General features: G+C 35.7%; 1 protein-coding gene across 2 annotated transcripts in view; it reads left to right on the plus strand.

The window, feature by feature from the left end:
- EXOC6 (exocyst complex component 6) overlaps positions 1 to 23,130 on the plus strand; it is a 229,115-nt gene that overhangs the window by 168,106 nt on the left and 37,879 nt on the right. For both annotated transcript variants that reach the window (XM_047759791.1, XM_047759790.1), the window contains exon 19: positions 8,434 to 8,575. In XM_047759791.1, coding sequence (XP_047615747.1) covers positions 8,434 to 8,575 — 142 coding nt within the window. The remainder of the gene's footprint in view (positions 1 to 8,433; positions 8,576 to 23,130) is intronic.

The raw sequence follows: 23,130 nt of genomic DNA on the forward strand, positions 1-23,130 counted from the left end.
CATGGGTGCGGCCATAGAAAAGACAAAAAAAAAGAAAAAAAAAAGAAAAACAGATGAGTTCCCATCGAGGTGCAGTGGTTAACGAATCCAACTAGGAACCATGAGGCCTTGCTCTGTGGGTTAAGGATCCAGCGTTGCCATGAGCTGTGGTGTAGGTTGCAGACGTGGCTTAGATTCCGTGTTGCTATGGCTCTGGCATAGGCCGGTGGCTATGGATCCGATTAGACCCCTAGTCTGGGAATCTCCATATGCCGAGGGAGCAGCCCTAGAAAAGGCAAAAAGACAACAAACAAACAAACATACAAACAAAAAAACAGATGAAAATGTACCATCTAGTTTCACTACTAGATGGAAACAAAGAGTTCATGTTTAGAAAGTTACTTGAGTTTTAGTAGATAGCAATAAGTTCTAGGAATGCAAATGCTGTCTTATCTTTGTCCTTTAACCTGTATTCCACAACAGGAAGAAAAAAATAGAAGATACTTCTCTTCCTCCACCACCCTGCCCCTCAGCTAAATAGACAAAAATTAAAATGGGGGAAGAAAAGGGACTAAAATATGTAGATAAGAGGTGGTTCGATTTGGAATTATGTTTTATTGTGAGCAGATAAAGATAGCAAAAAGAAGGTCAGATCCTCTGAAGAGAAATAAAGGAGACGATAGGAAAAGATGTTGGAGTCAGAAGTTTCCTGTGCAGGCCAGGATCTGGTGATGTTGAGAAGCATCTTTTTTTCTTTTCTTTTCTCTCTCTCTCTTTTTTTTTCTTCCTTGTATGAAGCAACAGGAATGGATAAAGGTGAGGATAGAGCTGATGGGAGAGGTAAAACAGCTTTGGTGCATTCTTATCTACAGGATGTCTGAAGGTTAGGTAGAGAAAACAAAATGCAGCTGGCCAAGATCCTGGTACATACTAATAAAACTCATGCAAGGCAAAGTAAAGAGATTAGACTTCGTGGGGTAAAGTCCCAACAAAGGCTCATGTTTAGATGAATATTACACATATGGGAAGAATTTGGAAGATGAGCAACAACATTTTTATCACTTCCTTTTCTTTCATTTAGAAGACTTTAAGGCATTGTAGGGAAGCTGTCATGTTATAAATCTTTCTACCTCTTGGAAATCGGTGTGGTAGATGGTAGCATTGAGATTTAAAGTCTCTGGAAACAAGAGACGGGTATTTGACAAAGGCCTACTGTAGATGTCTGTAAAAACTTAATTTTCACTCTCAGAGTACTGTAGAATGTTATTTGCAAGCTTGTGTTTTGAAAACAAGGTATGGTAGATAACTTACCATGCTTATTCCTTCCTCTTTTGTATGAGTTTTGTTTTTTTTCAATACGTACCTTCCCCTCACATGATACATTTCCCTTACTCTTTTAAAATCATATCTCAGGTACTCCCCCAACTGGAAGTGAGGGAGCCACATTCTCACAGTCTAGGATTTAGCTCAGTGAAATTACCTGTTCAAAAAGCCCTAAATACTCTGGATAAGTATACCCCAAACCTTTGAGGATTCCCAAGTTTGAAAATACTGCTTGCCATGTAACCTCTTTCAGAAAATGCTATAAAATATAATTGAAAACTGTAGACTATAATGAGAGTTACTTTATCCATGTCAGCTAACAGAGGACAGCAAAACCAGATTGAGTTAGGGAGAATTGGGATTTTGACTGCATTCAGTTGCTGAGTGGTTCCTCCCCACCTAATATCCATTTCACAGAGCATGTTATTCAAAGATGAGCCTCAGCAAGTGAAGCCCTACTTGTACTGGACTCTCACAGTCTTTTTCCTTTTTCTTTCCCTTTTTTTTTCTTTTTTTAGAGCTGCACCTGTGGCATATGGAAGTTTCCAGGCTAGGGGTCAAATCGGAGATGCAGCTGCTGGCCTACACCACAGCCATAGCAATGCAGAATCTGAGCTACGTCTGCGACCTACATCACAGCTCACAGCTGTGAGGCTAGGGATCGAACCCACATCCTAATGGATACTAGTTGGGTTTGTAGCCCACTGAGCCACTAATGGAAACTCCTATCAGAGTCTTCTTACCTAAATACAAATCCTTGAATGACAGAGGCCTACTCTGCGCTTTGTTTATATGTATGGCTATGTCAGCCACCTACCAGCATATATTAGTATATTAGTAAGAGAATCAGTTGGCTTGGGTGACTTTTGTCTGTTTTACTAATGATATGTGGAAACAACCTATATTGTCAAACCTATTAGTGATTCTGCCAACTTCTTTGCAAATTTTAAGTGAAACTGGGCATGGGATATTGTACATTTTAGTGATTACATGGCCTAACGCTCTGAGCTGGATGCATATGTATAAAAATGAGGGTATGACTCTGCTATCACAGAGCTTTGCTTTAATAACCAGTTGCTGGTATGCTTCAGTTTTTCAGTCTTAATTTCTGTGGCTTGATCATAGTGTTCAGTCACCATGTGGAAAAGTATAGCTCATCTTTAACTTCTCTTGCATTTCTCTAGCCAAGTGAGAGAATTATAGGGCCTTGATATATATTTAAACATGTATCTGATTGCCCAATTTGCTATTATCAAGTAGATTAAGAGATAAAAATCTCTGTCAGTTCCCACATAGCACAAACTAGCTTCCTTTTCCTGCTCTTCTGGACAGAATTGCATGCAGTTTTCATCATTTTATCTACATTTCTGATATAATTGGTAGCTTGGAAGCAAAGGCATTTTTTCAAAACCTTGACTTTCATTGTTCTACTTATCCTTGCATTCTCTTTCTGCCTGTTGAAGACAGGATGGGTTTAGAGAAATGATGGAACTGCCATGACAACAATGATAGTTGCAGAAAGCTGAAAATCTGGGTATTACATGTTATCTAAGGCCATGTTCAAAAGATTGAGAAAAAAAGTTTTCCTAGTTTGGAGAATTTTGTTCCCCAACTTTAAGATGCTTCTGTTTTAAGTGTGTGTGTGTGTGTGTGTGTGTGTGTGTGTATCTGTGTCCCAAGAGCAAGTATTTATATTGTCTCTTATCTTATGATTGAAAATTGTCCCAAGAGCAAGTATTTATGTCCGTGTCCCAAGAGCAAGTATTTATGTTGTCTCTTATCTTATGATTGAAAATTGTTAGGAGGAGAAAAGCCTAAGAGGGGGAGAAAGGAATTCATAATTGGCTGTGAATTGTGGTTAACTGATGTGATAACCAATTCTTTCCAGGCTAGAACTACTGAGATGGGGACAGAAAGAGAATGAGAGGAATATAGAAGTGTAAAGGAGGTATTTTGGAGAATGTGAGGGATGTTAGAGCAAGAGTATTTTGATAGACCTATGAATTTTTTGGACATAATATCAAAACTCTGTCTCCAAGATAGTGTTATAAGTTATTATTAAAACTCACTGAAGGAGTTCCTGCTGTGACACAGTGGGTTAATGATCCAGCCTGTCCCTGTGGTGTTGCTGGTTCTATCCCCTGCCCGGCATTGTAGGTTAAAGATCTGCCACCTGTGGCGTAGGTTGCATGCATGCAGCTTGGATTTGATCCCTGGTCTGGGAACTTCCATATACAGCATGTGTGGCCAAAAACAAAAACAAAAAACTCTCACTAAAGGAATTCATATTTAAATTTAAACTTTGTAACTCCTCCATTCTGTATTATTGGGAATCTGAAACATTTCAGTATTATTTAGAGTGTTCAGCCAGAAAATAGATTAAAACCTGTCTTACTAAATAGAACAATCTTTGTGCATTTGTGAAATCATCTTGGGGAAATTTTCATGTTTTATACTAATGTTTAGGCATTTTTTTTCCTGATTTAATGGCATTCTTTAAATTTGAGTAAATGTAGTTTCACATAGTAAAATTTAAATTAGTGATTCTTATGTAAAAGAATAATAGATTTCTATTATAATAGAATAATAGATTAGAAGAATAATAGATTTCTTAAAATGTCTACTTTTCAACTAGACATCTTTTTTCAATTAAGAATTTATTTCTAATTTTAGTGTTTACTTCATATTTGATGAAAGGCCTCACTCTTTTGGACTGCATGTTTTAAAAGGCTAAAAATTGTAGCCATTTAGAATGCTGACCAATTCATCAAAATACTTTCTTTCCTCTTTGTCTTCCCTCTGAAAAGGTTATTTCATAGTCTCATAACTGAAATTCATGTGGTAAACTGAGAGGCAATAAGTTTGAATAATATAGCAGTGTTTTAAAGTTTTGTTTAAGTAAATTAAAAAATTAATAACTTTAAATACCCTATAGAATCAGAATTAATAATTTCACTTACCAGTTTTAGATTTAATATTTAAATTGACCTTAATTTCATTTCAGCTTTCCAGTTTTTCTGACAAGAGTTACATAACCTTTTAAAACAAAACCTGTTATCAATTTAAAGAATAATACAGTGTACAATATTTCTGAGTCTGTATATATATATATATTTTTTTTTTTTTACTTACATAAAAGAGTAGCTTATTGTGTAAAGTTGATCTTTTGTGGGGGTATAAATAAAGAAAAATGGACTCTCCTGGGATCATTAAGGAAAGTAGACCGATAAAGAATGGTTGTGATTTCAAGAGCACATTTTTATGTTAAATGTATTTGAAAGAATGAAAGTAGCATTGAAAAATGCTTTCAAATAGTTACTATTGAAATCAAACCTTCCCTTTTTTTATTAGATCTTTGAAATAAGAGAGTGGTGAGACAGAAATGAAAACTTCAAATGAAAATTTAAATGTGTCAAATTAGTTTTTAAGTATTCTACATTTCTCCCACTATTATATTAGAGTAGATCTATCAAAACATTACTTTGAAACCAAAAGAGGTTTGAGCCATAATCTAATAAAATGTGTTGTATTTTTGTTGCTATGTCACTTTATGATGTTTCAAAGGAAACAGAGTATCTTTAATCTATAATAGTAAATTATTTTGGAAATTTGGCTTGACATACAAACAGATGTGTTTTCTTGATTCCTTTTAAACTGAGGGTTGGTGGTTTGTGGTTTATTGTTCTTATGATTGGCATTAAAAGCCTTATTTCACAGCTTGTAGTGAGGGACTATTAGATAAAGAGTGGCTGTGTTCCACAAACTAAATTCAAAAAGTGTCAATCAAGGTCTCACATAGGTTACTTAGAGAATGAGTTTTCTTACTGATTTCACCAAATGTCACCTCATGCTGTCTTTGATTGGCACAGCCTGGCAGGGAGGATGGATGAATCTGTCACCGACTGGTTAATTGTGTTGCTGGTCTCAGTCTGACATTAGGTCTTTGACTCTTAAGTGGCTCAATACAAAACAAATTAGCAGATTGTAGTCATATTTCTCATTCTATATGCTTTGACTTTGTTGAATGCAGTCCATAAATCATATTGACTGACATACAAGTAAATGATGAAAGCTGCTTTTGAGACATGGATCTAGAAAGCAGCACTGTGAAGGTGCCATGGAAGGATGCATATGGTTGACCCTTTGGGAATTTCCTAGGAGCCAAATGTCTCTTTACCACAATTGTTCTTAGAAGAAAAGCTTTTGGGTAATGCAAAAAGGATCTAATATGTCAGCAGATTCTCTTTTACAAGTTCCTTTGAAATATAAGAAGTTTGTCTAAGGATTTTCTGTCTTTGCAAGTTGTTTTCAGCAAAATGTTACAGCAGGGTAAAAAAAAATAGTTACCTTTAAAAGTTTGGCAGGTGTTTTTACTTATTTACTGAAATTTATGTTGTTAAAGAGAATGTTAATAAGAGTTGCAATTAATTTTTCACATGAGGGGAGCAGAAATTCCTAGGTACTTGATATTTATTAAATGTGCAGTGTTTTCTCAGTCACTTCACTTAATTACTTTTGCTTTGTTTGTTGTAATGTTAAAAACCAGAGCATCTCTAATGAAAAGGACCAGTTTTTAAAGGTAGTTGTAGAAGTACTTAGATTGTTTTTGTTCTAGAAAGTGATATAGTATTAAAAGCCCCAACAGTAATAGCAAAATAGTGTTCAGGAAGGGGTGTTTTGGTTATACAGAAGTGTACCAAGGGCTATATATAGGCTTCAAAAATGAATTGCTAAAGTTATTTTGAGGGTGTGCAAATTTCCAGAACTTTAAAATTTTCTTTCTCAAAATCAGTTAAATCAGGTAAAATTTAAGAATGTTTGTTCACATGAAAAACTGTATGATCTTATAGAATATAACTTTAAAAATTTAAGGAATTTGAACCTTTGATATTAATTTTGAGCATAAAAAGTAAGAATTTATTTTCTTTGAATATTTTATAAATATTTTAAACTTCTATCTTTGAGAACAATAAGCCTGTATTTAATATGCATAATCAAAAGAAATTTAATGTTAGAATTTCGTTATTACATGTTATTTAAACTAAAGCTAAACTTGTGTGTGAGTGTGTATGTGTGTATGCACACACATATATGTGTTTTCATTACCTATATCCACCAAATTTATGGAATAGCCTGTATTTTTTATACTAGTACCATCATTTTGGCTCCAGTACTGTTGCTACATAGTCATTTGTAGCATCTGAACACATGTTCAAATTTAAAGTTCACCTTAAAATAATACCACTTACATTGTACAGTGTGTTTGTTTATGAAATGAATATATTAGTAATTTATTAATCTGCTTTTGCAGTTAGAAGGACATGGAGCTGATTTGATGGCAAAGTACATTAAAGTAAAATGCACTAAATTGTTCAGTTAAGTCAAAATGACGTTTCCATTAAGTATTCTCAAGCCTTTTATGTTGTAATTAAATTACATGCCATTGATTTCTTCTTTTTCTGTCTCTCTCCCAGCTCCCCCCATTCATATTGATATATTCTGCTTGGGGAATGAAGCTGCATGTCTCCTAGACTAATTCCTATTGGGTTTGGGGATCTTGAAGCATGCTGGGTTTTGCATTGTTTGTTACATTCCTTTTTGGCAGTTCATCAGTATCTGTCAAATATATTGTTTGCATCAGCCTTTATCTCTAAAGTTTTTGATCGAGAATTTGACATTCCATTTCAGATGCACAGTTTTTCACTGGGCATAGTGTCTAAATGCTAAAGACTCAAAAAAGATTCATAAAGATTCATGAAAGTTCCTTGTTTCTAGACTGACTTTGAGTGTGTAATTTCATGAACAACTGTTCCAGTAAACATCTTGAAAATACATTTATGTTCTTCTTACTTTTTAACAGATATCAACCCTATGTTAACATTTTTGTACTAATGTATTGTGGCATTTATGCTTGGAAGATTTTCATGAATTTGTAACTTTCCTGGCCTTTGTGATAAGTAGGAAAAAGCATAATTATCAAATATCACTGGGTAAATATTTGTTAATGCAAATGAACAAAACATGACACATGTTTTGCTTACAAAAGTCATTATTTTTAACCCTATTCATAGATTTTTGAATCTTATCATGGCAGTCAATCCATCACCAAATCACATAGTTGTGGGTTGGAGATAGCCATACTATGAGCAGTATTACACTGGAAAACATTATCTAAAAGAATTTTTATATTTTAAACTTCTAGTTGAAATAAAAAGACTCCTTAAAAGAATGATTTATACTAAAAGTGGTATTATGTTGTGATTTAGCTGTGTGATCTAGAGGCTAAACATTTAAATTTTTTTTGTTTTTGTTTTTAAGAACATATAGCTTGAATCAGGGCCGTGAGTCAAATTCAGTTATCATTTTAGGAGCTTTTTGTAGTAGAAAATATTTTATGATGTATATATATCTAAAGGGCAACCATAGGTATTTGTAGCTCACTTAACTACATATTTCTAAATCATCAGTTGATTTTAAAATTTAATTTCTAAAACTTACGTAGATCTGTAGATGATTGTGAAATCATATTGGTAGGCAAGCTTCTTTTTTTCCCTGCTGATTGAAACTATACTACAAACTAATACTCTGATTAGAAGTAGGACCTAATGACTCAATGTATATTTTACATATTATATATGTATCAATATATGCATTATAAAGTATATTGGGTACAGTTTAAATTATAATAAATTATACTGCTAATTATCTCCCTTATTTCTTGACTTGGTTAATTATATAAAGAAGAGCTTAAAGAGCATTATATGAATAAAATGTTTCATCACCATGACAGATATTTTGTGTCACAATGTCGTATTTTAATGTACACTTTTAAAAAAATACATAAGGCATTTCAAGAGACCTAAAATAATAATTAGTGGATTTTAATCTTGTATTTTAATTTTCCTGAGTGCTGTTAAAGCTTTAATGATATTTATATCCTGAGAAGGACAAGTGAACAGAATGTTACTTATAACTCCTATGCTAAAAGACTGCCACTAAGAATACAGAAAGGCCAATAATTATTCTAAAAAAAAAAGCAACAAAAAATACAATGCATATAATTTTTATGGTAATTTATGGTATATTTCTATGTTTGTTTATTGTTTTGGTTTGGATATTTGTTTTAAACAGGGGAAAGTTGCCCAGACTGCTTGCATGTCAGCCTGCCAGCATCTGTCAACATCCTTAATGCAGATGCTATTGGACAGTGAGTTAAAACAGATAAGCATGGGAGCTGTTCAGCAATTTAACTTAGATGTCATACAATGTGAATGTAAGTACCTTTTTATTTAAATCTGATTCATTTATAGGAATCTATATTTAAACTATATGAAAAAATGATACATAATGTGATAGTTCTAAGAGGGAAGAAGCCTGATTCAGCTTAACTTTTGGCAGCCTTAGAAGCAAATTCCTTCCAGGAAGAGAAAAATATCTCAGTTTCACATTTGGGACCTCCAGAGAGGCACTTAAGTGACAGTCCAGAATGGATAATTAAAAAGATGATTTGTTGTACAGCAAAGGTTATTAGACCATTGTAAAGCAACTATACTTCAGTAAAACTTTAAAAAATGAAAAAAAAATTGTAAAAGAAGAAAAAAATGATTTTTTAATTTTTTTTTTTGGTCATTCTTCTCCTAAGGTTTGTAATAAACAAATGAAATTGTTCTAAGTTTGTCATTCTTACTTAAAAATAACTTTTCAGATATTTGCTAAAGGATAATCTTGGGACTCAGCATTCCAAGTGAAGCTTCTTTTATACTCTAAATCTTTTGATTCTCTTCCCCAAAGAATTTCTCTAGTCTTTACTTTTGTCATTATTTTTCACTTTATTCTCTTTAGTTGATGAGGTTAGCAGATCCATAATCTAAGGTGACATTAGCCAGTCAGCTTCAAAATTTAATGTGGTATTTGGTTATTAGCCTTGTTATATATGCTTGTAGATTTTATTATCCTTATATGTGAGTTTGTGGAACAATTTTTAAGCATTGCTTTCACTGATTAAATGATGAAAATCACTGGTTGACAGTTTAGTCAAACACTACTGTTGATAAATTGAAAATCACTGGGCCACAAGAAGGATTATAAAATACTTGTTTGAGGCAGATTTTGCCATAATATATTCTATGTGAAAGACATTAACAAATTAAATGTCCCTGGCTTGCAACTGAAGCAGAAATGACAGGTTTTTTTCAACAAGTAATAAATGTCTTCCCTTGTATGTAAGGCATTCTGCTAGGAAAAACATAATTAATATTAAAAAGAATAATTATATGGGCCCTTTGATCAAGATCAACTGTTTATTACACACACACAAAAATTCAGGAGTTCCCATTGTGGCTTAGTGGTTAATGAACCCGACTAGTATCCATGAGGATACAGGTTCGATCCCTGGCCTCGCTCAGTGGGTTAAGGATTCAGTGTTGCTGTGAGCAGTGGTGTAGGTCGTCGAAGATATGGATGGGATCTGGCGTTGCTGCAACTGTGTCATAGGCCAGCAGCTGTAGCTCCGATTAGACTCAGCCTGGGAACGTCCCTATGCCATGGGTGTGGCCCTAAAAAGGCAAAAGACAAATAAATAGAAATTCAAAGTTTTAAAAACTTACCTAGTTCCTTCCAAAAAAAAAAAAAGAGAGAGAGAGAGAGAGAGAGATACTGATCTACAAAGCTAAAGAACATTTTTCCCTAGGGAAGAGAAGGATTCATTTTCGTTTTCTGGAAAGCATTTCTAATTTTCTCTAATTATAAAACCTTTATTATATTTATTTTGTATTTACAAAAATTTTTTACCAGAAAAGCACTTTTTAAAATGTTTCTAACTCAAAGTAATTGTTAATGCATTCTACAAATAGTTTGAAACCAATTTCTTAAAGTTCCTTAAAAGTTATCTTTTGAGATCATTTCAGTATGACAATGCTTGTATAAACATTTTACATAAATATCGCTTGAGACACTTTGTATTATTACGTCTTTAATGCAGATTCAAAATAATTAGGTGGTTGAACCCTTTATTGGCATTTGTTTATATTTTCTCAATTAGATATCTTGTTTAAAAATGGAAATTACTGTTTGGTTAGGCAACTTTTTAAGTACCTTAATCTTTTTTCTGTACTCTTATCTCTCCAAGAAGAGCAGGTCTAACTATACTTAGAGAAAGGCACACAAAATACAAAACTTTGCCTCTCTGTCACATCATAGGACAGTTCTCCCATTAGTTGCTTGTTTAGGTGGAGTTACTGAAGACTCTTTTTAAGATGCTGATGTTTTCTTAAAGGCCTAATCTCTTAGAAGAGATTATACCTAAATGTAAGGTGTAACTCAGTTAAAGAACTCTGGAATCATGTGCAGGAGGGATAAACCCTAGCCTGATGGGGGCCAAGGTTTTGGTACTATAGATATGGAAAGGGAGAAACCAGGACTCAAAGACAAACCACAGAAGATAACTCTGCTTCCTTTAAGATGATGCCTAAGATTGGCTCTGTTTCTTAATACTCATCAAGTATTACTTACTCATTACTTACTTAATACAGTATCAGGTGTTCAGTACCCACTGAACAAATATACATTAATATTACATTTTTCATGTTTATTCCACTCTCTTCCTGGTGCAAAAGAATTAGGTACCCCCTCCCAATTCGTGACTTTCAGTGATACATGACTCACTTGAAAATGAAACTTTGCCTTCTCTTAATAATATGTTCAGAGAATTTTAGTTTTCATCCCTATTTTAAATAGTGTTTTTGTTTGCTTTTTTAAATCTGGAAGAAAGCACTTTTTTAAAAATACAAAGTTTATTTTCAGTATTAATGCCATGTGTATGCTTTCTCCATATTGGGGCTGGGAAAGGAGAAGAAAGGGGGATAGGAAGAAGAATTTGGTTAGGTAAGAGGAGGACTAAATAATACATGGTAAATTTGTGAAGAGAAGGAATCTGGATGCCTTAGGAATCAACAGGGATATGGGAAAAAGAAACAGTTCAGATGTAGAATCCTAGAAACTAAATGATCATTGAGTTTCACCACCCACTTGGTAAAATATGCTTACATACTCCTCTGCCTTAGAAATAATCTGTCAAGTAGTGGTCCACCTATTCCTTGAACATTTAACTTGGGAGATTAAGTACTCTTCAGAAAATGTGTTTCCATTTAATACCTTATCAGTTTCTTACATTGAGCTGAAATTGTTTTCTCTAAACTTCTTCTAATGGATCTAGTTTTACTTTAGGGCTAGAGTCACCCCTGGGCCATATTGTGCCTTTGCGCAAGATAGAAAAGGTATTCCCACTGAAAGGAAAAAGTCTTCCAGCGTTGTCCCCTTTATATTAACTAGAAAAAGTTTACCCTTGTTCCAGCCAAAGCATGTGGTTATCAGGTGAAATGTGAGCTACATTTCAGCCCTCACTTCCTACCCACTTCTCTCCTCAGCTGGGCACCCATGTATAGTAAGCAGTCTGACAACTATATGCAGCAGTTCTGCTTAGGGTCATACAGAGAAAATCAAGTCCTAATCCACAAGCCAAATATATGAAAACTGCTGTTATTTCTTTCTGAATCTTCTGAAGGCCAGATATCAACAATTCCTCTTACTATTCTCATGTGATATGATGTTAGATCCAAAGCTCTTCTTTGAACAAACTGGTTTGCTGTCCAGAAGTGAATACAGCTAAAGCAAGGTGTGAGGAAACCAGTATAGTATGTTGTTGGACTATCAAATACATTGTTTAATATTTTCATACTTTATCAGTAAAGTCCAAACTTTTATTACCTTTTTTGGTACTCAGAGTATATATTCTTGAATCACTAAAGCTATAATGTTCTAAAATCTCTTTATCTTTCTCTTTGTATGTGATTGCCAAGCTTTGTTTTTCTTATATGATTGGTTTTTGTTTTAGCATTTTAAGATTATCCCTATTAAGCTTTGTTTTAAGATTTATCCCACAGCTAGCCCATTGAGGTCTTTTTATTATCAGAACTTAATATCTGAAGATTTGTCATCATGCTTTTATTTAACAAGGTAATTAGCAAAATGTTAAACAAAACATGATATCTATATCCTGATATATTGTATATCAGTGGTTCTCAAAACCTGCTTCCCAGATGAGCAGCAATGGTATCACCTGGGAACTTGTTAGAAATATGAATTTGGGGGCTTTACCTACTTAATTGGGAATTCCAGGCACAGGAAACAGCAATTTCTCTTTGAATAGACACTTTGGGTAATACTGATGCCCAATAAAGTTTAAAAACCACATTACATCTATCTATATTCATACTGACTTAGATCCATTATTCAGAATCTTATGGGTATCTTTAGATTTTTTTTTCAGCCAGTTGTTAATTCCCTAATTGAATTTAACTAATAGTTTGAATCTAAAACATAATTCAAAGTTATGAGCAACTTTGCCAGATGTCTTGCTGCTGTATAGGGATAATAATGACCATTGAATTTTCCTCATCTACCAGTAATTGCCCTTTCATAGAAGAAAATGATACTACTCTGATTCTTCATAAACCCATATTGACTCATAATAATTACTTTCCTTTTAAAAAGCTCAGAAACCAATACCTAAAAGTCTGTGATTGGTTCACAGGATTAACGTAAATCCTACTAGTCTGTTTTGCTCTAGTAAGAAACCCAGAGTCTGAGGAAGTCCAATAATAGAGATCAGGAACTAGATACCATGAACCACCAAAGATCCTGGGCATCTCAAGAAGGGCTTAAGTCAAAGAATTTAAGCAATAGGAGAAGCATGAAATATAAGTACCAAGAATGACCTTTAGGTGTTCCCATCATGGCTCAGCAGTTAACAAATCTGACTAGCATCCATGAGGAGGCAGGTTGGATCCAGCGTTGCCATGAGCTGTGGTATAGGTCACAGACACGGCTCGTATCTGGTGTTGCTGTGGCTGTGGCGTAGGCCGGCGCCTACAGCTCCAATTTGACCCCTAGCTTGGGAACCTCCATATGCTGCGGGTGCGGCCCTAAAAAGAAAAAAAAAAAAAAGACTTTTATTCTGAGTAAAATTTTCCTCTTATTTTGTTTGATTATTTTTCCATCCTCATGACTTCATAAAAACATTATACATATATTTCCTAGGTCTTGAGATAGAAACAAATAGCACAACAAGCTAAAGTTTGGGAAGGTAGAAAGTTAGAAGTAATTCAGTTTCTTTTATCATTCAGCCATGTGCTTTTAGTTTTTGTTTTCTTTTTCTGGTGGTGAAAGAATTAGTCTTGATCCATCTATGTGCTCACTTGTTTTTTCAGGCAGTGTGTTTGTGCCCTTTTCCCTGGTGACACACATACTTGTGAGTTAAACTGGCTTGAGCTAAAAGTCTGTAACTGAATTTTTTCCATGTAGAGCCAACTGATCTGTAGGAAGATTCGTTTTATTCAGATGTTAAGTGGGAACCTATTAGCTGTTATATACTGGGAAATCAAAGATGAATCAGGTTTTAAAGATGTCACATACTGGGTGGGGAGGAAACTGACATGTAAATAACTATAATAGAACATAAATTCTTTATAAAAGTATATATTACTTTTAGAGAGAAAGCAGTTAATTTTATGTGACATGGGGTTGAGAAGATGGACTATAAGATACATGATTGAAAGTATTGAAGGATATGATTGGAAAAAGTTAAATTTCTGGATGTTAGACTTTATTTAATAAGCAATAAAGAGCCATTGAAGCTTTTTAATCAAGACCATAGGTGAAGTCTATGTTGAAGTCTATGTTATAGAAAAGTTAACTCTGTCATATGAAAGTTGAACTGAAATGAGAGAGGTATTGCAGATAAGAAGACCTGTTAAAAGACTCTTGAACTTTTATCTGTGAAGGATAGAAAGAGCTTGACTTTAGCAGTGGGAATGAAGAGAAGAAGATGAATTCTAGACATTTTGGAGGACAGAATATATAAAATCAGTGAATGAGTAAATTGGACATGATTTGGGTTGTTAGAGAATCACGTAGAAGAGATAGGAGAACGCACCCCAGTTGGGGTGGGTGATATGAAGAGGGAGAAAAAGAAAGAGGAAAGGAGAGGAAGAGGAGAGAGGGAAGAAAAGAGATTTAATCATCTCATATAGTTACGTAGATTCGACATAGAATTTATAATTGTAGGCACCGTGCAGAATGCTGTGCTCATAGCATGTATTTTTTGAATAATGAGCAAAAAGCAAATCAGAAAGTCTCTATAATCTTCGTTTGTCTTTTCTGGAGTTCTCCTACCTTTGTAATTAAGAAGTTAAGGCCAATTGATGCTGCTGTACTTTTTTTTTTTCTTTCACATATTTGATGACTGTTTAAATGACCCTTTAACTTCATCTGTTCTGAACTAAACGATCATAATTTCTTTGATGTTTTCTTATGGAATTATTTTCACTCCCCTTTTGGTCATTTTTCTTTGGATCGTCTTTAACCCATAGGTCGAACCTGATAAAATGTCTGAGTTCAGGGATGGAATCATGTGAACTTACAAAGAACTTTTGTTTCCTTAAGTGCTTTCAAATTAGTCTTAAGATGGTCTGCACACGTGTTAGGAAGTTGAGACCATGGTTCTAGTCCTGGCTCTGCCTGTATTTGGGCAAGTGGCTTTGGATAAACCATTTAACATTTGAGAGGCCTCGACTTTTCTGGTGAAATTGGGATTTAGAATTGATAATTTCCAAGATGCATCCTAGTTCTAGGATTCAGAGGTAGTAAAATTTAAGGCAAAGAAGAGTATGGGACTTTGTATTTATACACTAATTCCTTCATATCTACTATGTGCTTGGCATTTAGGGGATACAGTAGTAAACCAAAGAGAAAAGGTCCTAACCTTTTTGGGGTTTAAGCCCAGTGGGGAGGCATTCATTATACAACTGTACTAATAAATATGATTGTGTTAAATTCTAAAAAAGGAAAGCATATGGTACCGTGAAAGAATATAGAAGCAGAATTAATTTAGATAAAAATTTATATCAATTGAGAATATTAGGTAGGGTCTATGAGTGAAGGAAGTGGTATTTTTGAAATACTATTGTAACTCTGTGGTTGGAGAAGGCAGAAAGGCATCCATTTGGAATTGCAAGTGTAGCCCCTTCTGAAAGCTGCATTGATCATTTTTGTATAAGTTCAAGAGAAATCACTCTTAGTTGGAGGAATATTTGCCAAGCTTGGCATGAAGCTGAAATTCTAAATCTGTGTATATGCTTTTGTTTTATCAAACACCTGTTATATATTGGGTCCAAGTATAAGATACCTTACAAATGTAACTGTATAGAGGAAAAGATAAAAGTGTTCTCTTAAGCTCCCATAAAGTTATCTCAGAAATGCTTCTTACCCCTAAAATAATAACAGAACATTTCCAAAGCATCAGGCAATCAAAGATTTGAAGTACCCAGAATAGGTCTAGAATGTACTTTTAATATTTTCTATACAAATACCTAAATGAGGTTATCAGTTCCTAAGAGTTTAACATCCTAAATTCATAAGCACTAGTAAAGCTCCTGGTTGAAGAGCACTGGTACCTTTTTCAGAGGTGAGTTATTGAGGAATAGGTGAATCTCTAGGTTTGAAGGCCCTCGTCTTTTTTCATTTGGATAAAGGTTTAGGCTATCTCAAAAAAAAGTCTTTTTATGGGTTTTCATACATATATATGGCTGTGACCTCAGGGCCTCTAATTCTAGCCTTGAAGAGGCCCATACCCCCAAATTAAAGGATTCATGGAAAATTATGTAGATTGCAAAGGAGATATTTCAATATCTTTAAAATTGTTTTTTAATTTTTTAATTTTAAATTTTTTTTTACCTTGCACACAGCACGTGGAAGTTCCCAGACCAGATACTGAACCCAAGCCACAGCGGTGACCTGAGCTACTGCAGTGACAATGCCGAATGCTTAACCTGCTGTGCCTTAAGGGAACTCCTTATTTATATACATATAAATAAGCTGAGTGCTATTATATTATTTGCCTACTTGAATTTGTTCCTGGTTTTAATGTCATTTAGGATATTAAATTGAGGCTACTTTGCCCCTTTTCCAAGAAAAAGAGAGAAATAGATACTACTTTATTCAAGAGTGGGGTAATGAATGTAGAGGGGCGTGTTGGGCTTGCATTCCACTGTTGCCAACTGCATGTAACAGAATATGAGTCAAGAATTCTGACAAGACCCCTCATTCTCTCAGGCATGAATTCTCCACCACCAGAAAAACCACTAGATGGTGCTCTTCATCATCCCTTCTAATGACACATCTGGTGCACATAGAATGCTTTGACTAGCCAAAATTTGGATTCTAACTAGCTCCTTTAAATCTTCAAATCTAGTAAGAAGTGGAATTATGAGTAATCTCTTCAATATGCAGACTATTGGTATTTATATTGAGTCATTTTTTTTTTAGTTACAAACATTCCATTTTATAGGCCCTTGCCTTGTCACCTATAAGCAAAGTCTTAAGACTTTATTTAGCCTAACCTCCTCACCCTCCTTTTCAATCTTCTGTCAATCTTTTAGTCTCTTTGCTCTTGTGTCTCCAGGGACACGCTCTCTTCCCCTTCTCCTCACCCCCTGACAATTCTTTCTACTCTGTGTAGTTGTTTTCCAAATAATCCACATTCTGTACCTTACAGTAGAAATAACTGTCTGCCTAAGACAAGATTGTTCATAGACTTATTCCCTCTGCATTTAGTTTCAGAGGTTTATGTTTTCATGCCAGGATAAGTGCTTATATTCTGACATCTTAGCCATCTTTGTTACCCCAATACAAACCCTGTACATTTATACACAGATCCTAAAGGCAGAGAGGGCTTATTTTCCTACTTCAAGTTTTGTTATATTTATAAATAATTCATGATTTTGCCAACAGATACTCGTTATTTATTCTCCTAAGACTTCACAGATTACCAGTTTGGAAGGTTTTTTTTGGTCATAATCACAGCTTCTACAGCATGTATTTTTTTTTACTTTCATTTTGTCTAAATTAATTATCTTCTTCCCAATTAGGCTGATACAGCAAAGTTTTACCTTACAAATAAAATGGCATTTCCCTCTCTAACCTTTATTTTAGAGGCATTAAGCGAAAACAACCCAAAGATTTTGACTTTCTTTTAAAAAAGATAACAAAAGTTTAGAAAGCCTAGAAAATATTTTTAAATAAAAACTAGGATCATTGTGCATTTTTTAAAAAATGCCCTTAATGGCATAACTAAACAATAAAGACAAAGATCTCATAATAAGGAAGTAGGCATTATTAAATAAAAATAACAAAAAGTTGTCCCAAGGGAGGAGGACAAAGAAACCCCAAAATATGACAAATCATACATAAAATGAGAATCGGGATAAGCAGGAAGGACTCTGAAGACAAACTTAAAGGGTTCCAAAAATTAGTCATCCGTTCTTTGAAAAGCCCCAAAATTGAAATCTACCCCTAGAATTATTGGGACAATATTAGTAGAAATGAATTATTTGTATTATTATTGATTCATTAAACATAGTTATGAATATTTCTTGTACAGTAAGCATGGGGTGTATAAAAAGTAAGAACAAAAAATCTCCCAGGAGTTTCTTGTTTAGTGGAAGAATTCACAGTTTAGTTTTGGCTGAAGGAAACATTTGGAATATTCTCACCCACCCTCAGTTATTTTGAAATAAATACGCTAAATATACACAGAATGTTTTATTTTTTTAAATTTAAATTTTTGTCTTTTTAGGGCTGCGCCTGTGGCATACGGAGGTTCCCAGGCTAGGGGTCGAATTGGAATTGTAGCTGCTGGCCTGCACTGCAGCCACAGCAACTTGGGATCCCAGCCACATTTGTGACTTCTACCACAGCTCTCAGCAACGCTGGATCCTTAACCCTCTGAGCAAGGCCAGGGATGGAATCTGTATCCTCATGAATGCTAGTCAGATGCGTTTCCACTGAGCCATGATGGGAACGCCCAGAATATTTTAGATTTACACTAGGTAATAGTCATATGTAACTATTAAATAAAGCTGAAAATTCAGATCAGCTTAGAACATTGCAATTATTGAAGGAAGCTCTATAGGACAGCATCATTCTAGATCTAATCAATGAGCTAGATGATGTATCAATTACCAGGATTAGATAGTATCCCCTTAGAGTTTATTTGTTCAGTTTTCCTTCATTCATTTAAGAAATTTTCATTGAGTAGTTGCTATGTGTCAGGCATCATGCTAAGGTGGTATAGATATAATAATGGAAGTATATTTCCTATCCTTAGTGAGTTCATGGTCTGATGGGAAAATCCAGAGATAAACAATTACAAGTTACCAAAATGAGTGATGTAGTTAGACTGTGTACAGGAGCTGCAATTAAATCACAGATGAGAGACCTAATCCAGCCCGAAAGGCACTGGAAGTCTCCCCTGGAAGATGTGTGAATGGAAGGATAAATAAAAGCTATCCAATGGAAAAGAAAAGAAAGATGCTCCAGGCAGAAGGATCAAAGTACTGTGAAAAGAGACTGTGGAAGTGCAGGTGGTTTGGAATGGAAAGAGTTTGAGGTGCCCTAGGAAGTAGTAAGAGATGAGGCTAGAGAGATCGGCAAAGGCCAGGTTCTAAAGGACCTTATTTGTCTTGCTTTATTGTGAAGGTGATAGGGAACCATTGAAAGATGTTACTATGAAGTGGCACAAATCAATTTACATCTTCTGTAAGTCATCCTGGGAGAAGGAGATGGAGAAGTGGCACACAAGAAGTAAGAGAGACCAGATAGGAGTGTGTTTTAGTAGTACAGGCAACAAATGATACTAGTGTAAACGAAGGTAGAGACAGATTCAGGCTCAAAATGTTTTTGAAGGTAAAAACAGGATTGACTGCATTTGAGTTTTGAAGAAGTAAAGGAAAAATCTGAAGCTTCCTACCCCTACAAAACATTTGAGAAAAAGATGAAAGCAATAAGCCAGTGACTCTCACTTTCATATTGGTTAGGTTTTTAGGAGAGGTGGAATGAAAGATGAGAGGCTGAATGCTTAATCAGATTCTGGGTTAAGTCTGAATGTCAGGAAATCTGAATTAGCTATATGATGCTGGGCAAATCACTTTATTTTATTTATTTATTTATTTTGTCCTATAAAATGAAGAACTTGGTGACTTTTTTTTTTTTGTCTTTTGTTGTTGTTGTTATTGTTGTTGTTGTTGCTATTTCTTGGGCCGCTCCCGCGGCATATGGAGGTTCCCAGGCTAGGGGTTGAATCAGAGCTGTAGCCACCGGCCTACGCCAGAGCCACAGCAACGCGGGATCCGAGCCGCGTCTGCAACCTACACCACAGCTCACGGCAATGCCGGATCGTTAACCCACTGAGCAAGGGCAGGGACCGAACCCGCAACCTCATGGTTCCTAGTCGGATTCGTTAACCACTGCGCCACCACGGGAACTCCCAGAACTTGGTGACTTTTAAACTGAGCCTTCTGGGGACAGTTGGAGATATTTCAAAGGGGATGTCTCTCTTTTTTTTTTTTTTCTTGTCTTTTTGCCTTTTTTCTAGGGGCCGCTCCCTCAGCATATGGAGGTTCCCAGGCTAGGGGTCTAATCGGAGCTGCAGTCCCCAGCCTACGCCAGAGCCACAGCAACATGGGATCTGAGCGCGTCTGCGACCTACACCACAGATCATGGCAACGCCGGATCCTTAACCCACTGAGCAAGGCCAGGGATCAAACCTGCAACTTCGTGGTTCCTAGTCAGATTCATTAACCGCTGTGCCACGACAGGAACTCCTCAAAGGGGGTATCTCTTTTAGCTACAAGAGCTGATGATCCATCATCTGCATGCTCTGTTTACTAAAATAAGTTATTGTGATGATCAAAGAAGATGGTATGTGAGATAGTGCTTTGTAGGCTCTAAAAAGCTACATAAATTTGTGGTACTATTATAATTTTGACACTAAACTGTTTGGTTTAATCCCAAGTGGTGGGGCTCATTAAACCACAAATCTTAAAACAGAAACTGAGGGAGAAGAAAAATGACAGATTATTTTCAGTGTAGAAAAAATCTGGGAGATTAAATAGTCAAAGTAGTTAAAGTATAATTGAAATTGAGCTGATTTTTATGTCTGATATATAAAGTCTCTCTGTGTTACAGGAAGTCTTTATTTATGTGCATATGTATACATGGTGATGGTAGATGCTGAGCTAACATTTACAGTCTTGGTTGGAGACCACTAGAGATTTGTAGTTCAATGTCACTTGGAAACAGCAGCCTGAAACTGGCCAAAAAAGCCAACAATATGCTGGATGAACTTAAGAAAAGTATTTTTTAGATTAAAAAAAATTTTACTTCTAAAGAGCTAATAGAATTTTGCTTGTTGCTTTTCAGTTAAGATCTGATGTTACTAGAGAGGCAGCTCAATTATCTGGGCAATGGTAGGGGATGATGGAGTTGTCACAGTATGAATATATGGTTAGATTTGCTGAGTGAATCTTAGTTTTCTGGAAAGAGGGGTTCTGGGAAAGGCAAATGTAATTATCTAATGGCCATGACTTCATGGTACCTTACAGAGAACCAAGAGATAATGAGGAAAATAGTGTACCTCTGAGTAGCTAAAAGGTACATATACTCAAAGGCATATATATACTCACTCACCTTACTTGTGGAGAGGCCCTTGCTCAGGCTGTATTTGCTCTTACTTTGACACAATTCTAGTATTTGATTAGCTGACTTAACTGCTCAAGAAGACTAAAGATAACATAAGAGATGAGTAAGAGAGCAGGGAGTAAGAACTTATGTTAAAATTGCAAGAGGAGTTCCCACTGTGGCTCAGTGCCTTACAAACCCAACTAATATCCTTGAGAATGGAGATTCAATCCCTAGCCTCACTCAATGGGTTAACAAACTGGCACTGCCGTGAGCTGTAGTATGGGTTGCTGATGCGGCTCAGATCCCATGTTACTGTGGCTGTGGCGTTGGCTGTCAGCTGCAGCTCTGATTTGACCCCTAGCCTGGGAACTTCTATATGCTATGGGTATGGTCCTAAAAAGCAAAAAAAAAAAAAAAAAAAAAAAGGACTGCAAAAGAGAGGGCAGAAAAATTATAAAAGCTGGACACCAGAATTCAAATAATGCAGCATATTGAGCTATTTAATGTAATAGAAAACAGCTGTTAATACCATAACAGCCCTGGGAATTTATTTTATTGGCTAGAATAAAAAGTGTTCCTTTTTTTTTGTCTTTTTTTGGTATTTCTTGGGCCGCTCCCGCGGCATATGGAGGTTCCCAGGCTAGGGGTCTAATCGGAGCTGTAGCCACTGGCCTACGCCAGAGCCACAGCAACTCGGGATCCGAGCCGAGTCTGCAACCTACACCACAGCTCACAGCAACACCGGATTGTTAATCCACTGAGCAAGGGCAGGGACCGAACCCGCAACCTCATGGTTCCTAGTCGGATTCGTTAACCACTGCGCCACCACGGGAACTCCTAAAAAGTGTTCTTAATGGTGATCAACGGCAAGAATTAAGTTTCTATATTATTTGGTATTCTTTTTTAAAAAGTATTATGCAGTTTAAAATTTTATCAAAAAATGTTTACAATGAAAAAAGTTTTAATGCTTACAGCAGAAATTATCATTATCTTAAACACAACAACAACAAAAACTCATTTGAATTCTTCATTCTCCAAAAATGCCAAGGCTTTTTGTGCTAGGCTTTTATTTATTTTTGTTTTTTGTTTTTTCTTTTTCTGCTGCCCCCATAGCATATGGATGTTCCCATATAAATTCACAAATGGAAAAATCTATAATATTCCCTAAGAAAACTGAGATAGGAGGAGGGAGAGCGGTGGCAGGCATCTTATTCTTATCAGAGAAGCTTGTGTGTAAAATGATAAGGTCTTTTTTATGGGCCACAAGGCTTTTGTTTTCAAAATAACTAATATTGAGATTGTCTTCCACTTAACTTCAACTAAACAAAGCATTACTAATATTAAATTTTTATTTTTATTTTTTTTTTGTCTTTTGTTTTTTGAGGACCCCACCCTCAGCATATGGAGGTTCCCAGGCTGGGGTCTAATCGGAGCTGTAGCTGCTGGCCTATGCCAGAGACACAGCAACGCCAGTTCCAAGCCGTATCCTCGACCTACACCACAGCTCACGGCAACGCTGGATCCTCAACCCACTGAGCAAGGCCAGGGATGGAACCCGCAACCTCATGGTTCCTAGTTGGATTAGTTTCTGCTGCGCCATGGCAGGAGCTCCCTGATATTAAATTTTTATAAGTACATCTGAACTCAGGAGGTGTTTGATAGAAGGGTACCAAAACTTTGCTTATAAAACGCTGTCAAAGACACCCTGCTTTGTCTTTTTTTTTTTTTTTTTTTTTTTTTTTTTGTCTTTTGAGGGCTGCATCTGAGACATATGGAGGTTCCCAGGTTAGGGGTCTAATGGGAGAGCTGTTGCCGCCGGCCTACACCAGAGCCACAGCAGTACCAGATCTGAGCTGCATCTGCAACCTACACCACATCTCATGGCAATGCCGGATCCTTAACCCACTGAACGAGGCCAGGGATTGAACCCACAACCTCATGGTTCCCAGCCGGATTTGTTTCCGCTGTGCTACGACGGGAACTCCCCTGCTTTGTCTAATGATGATGCAACTTGGGTTGTCAGAACCATTTGGGCCTGAAAATATCCTGTACTGAATGGGTTCAGAGATGTGAGAAACAGAAAAGTAGCTTCCAAGACAAGGATAGTTAAGTATAAAGGATAGTTATGTATAAAGAATGTATTAAATGCCAAGAGTACAAAGACATTACAATGTCGATATTTCTTACCAAGAAAATGTGGGGGTTTTTTGTTTTTTTTCTTTTTGCCATTTCTTGGGCCGCTCCCGTGGCATA

This window comes from Phacochoerus africanus, chromosome 15, assembly GCF_016906955.1.
Source record: "Phacochoerus africanus isolate WHEZ1 chromosome 15, ROS_Pafr_v1, whole genome shotgun sequence".
Taxonomy (NCBI): Eukaryota; Metazoa; Chordata; class Mammalia; order Artiodactyla; family Suidae; genus Phacochoerus; species Phacochoerus africanus.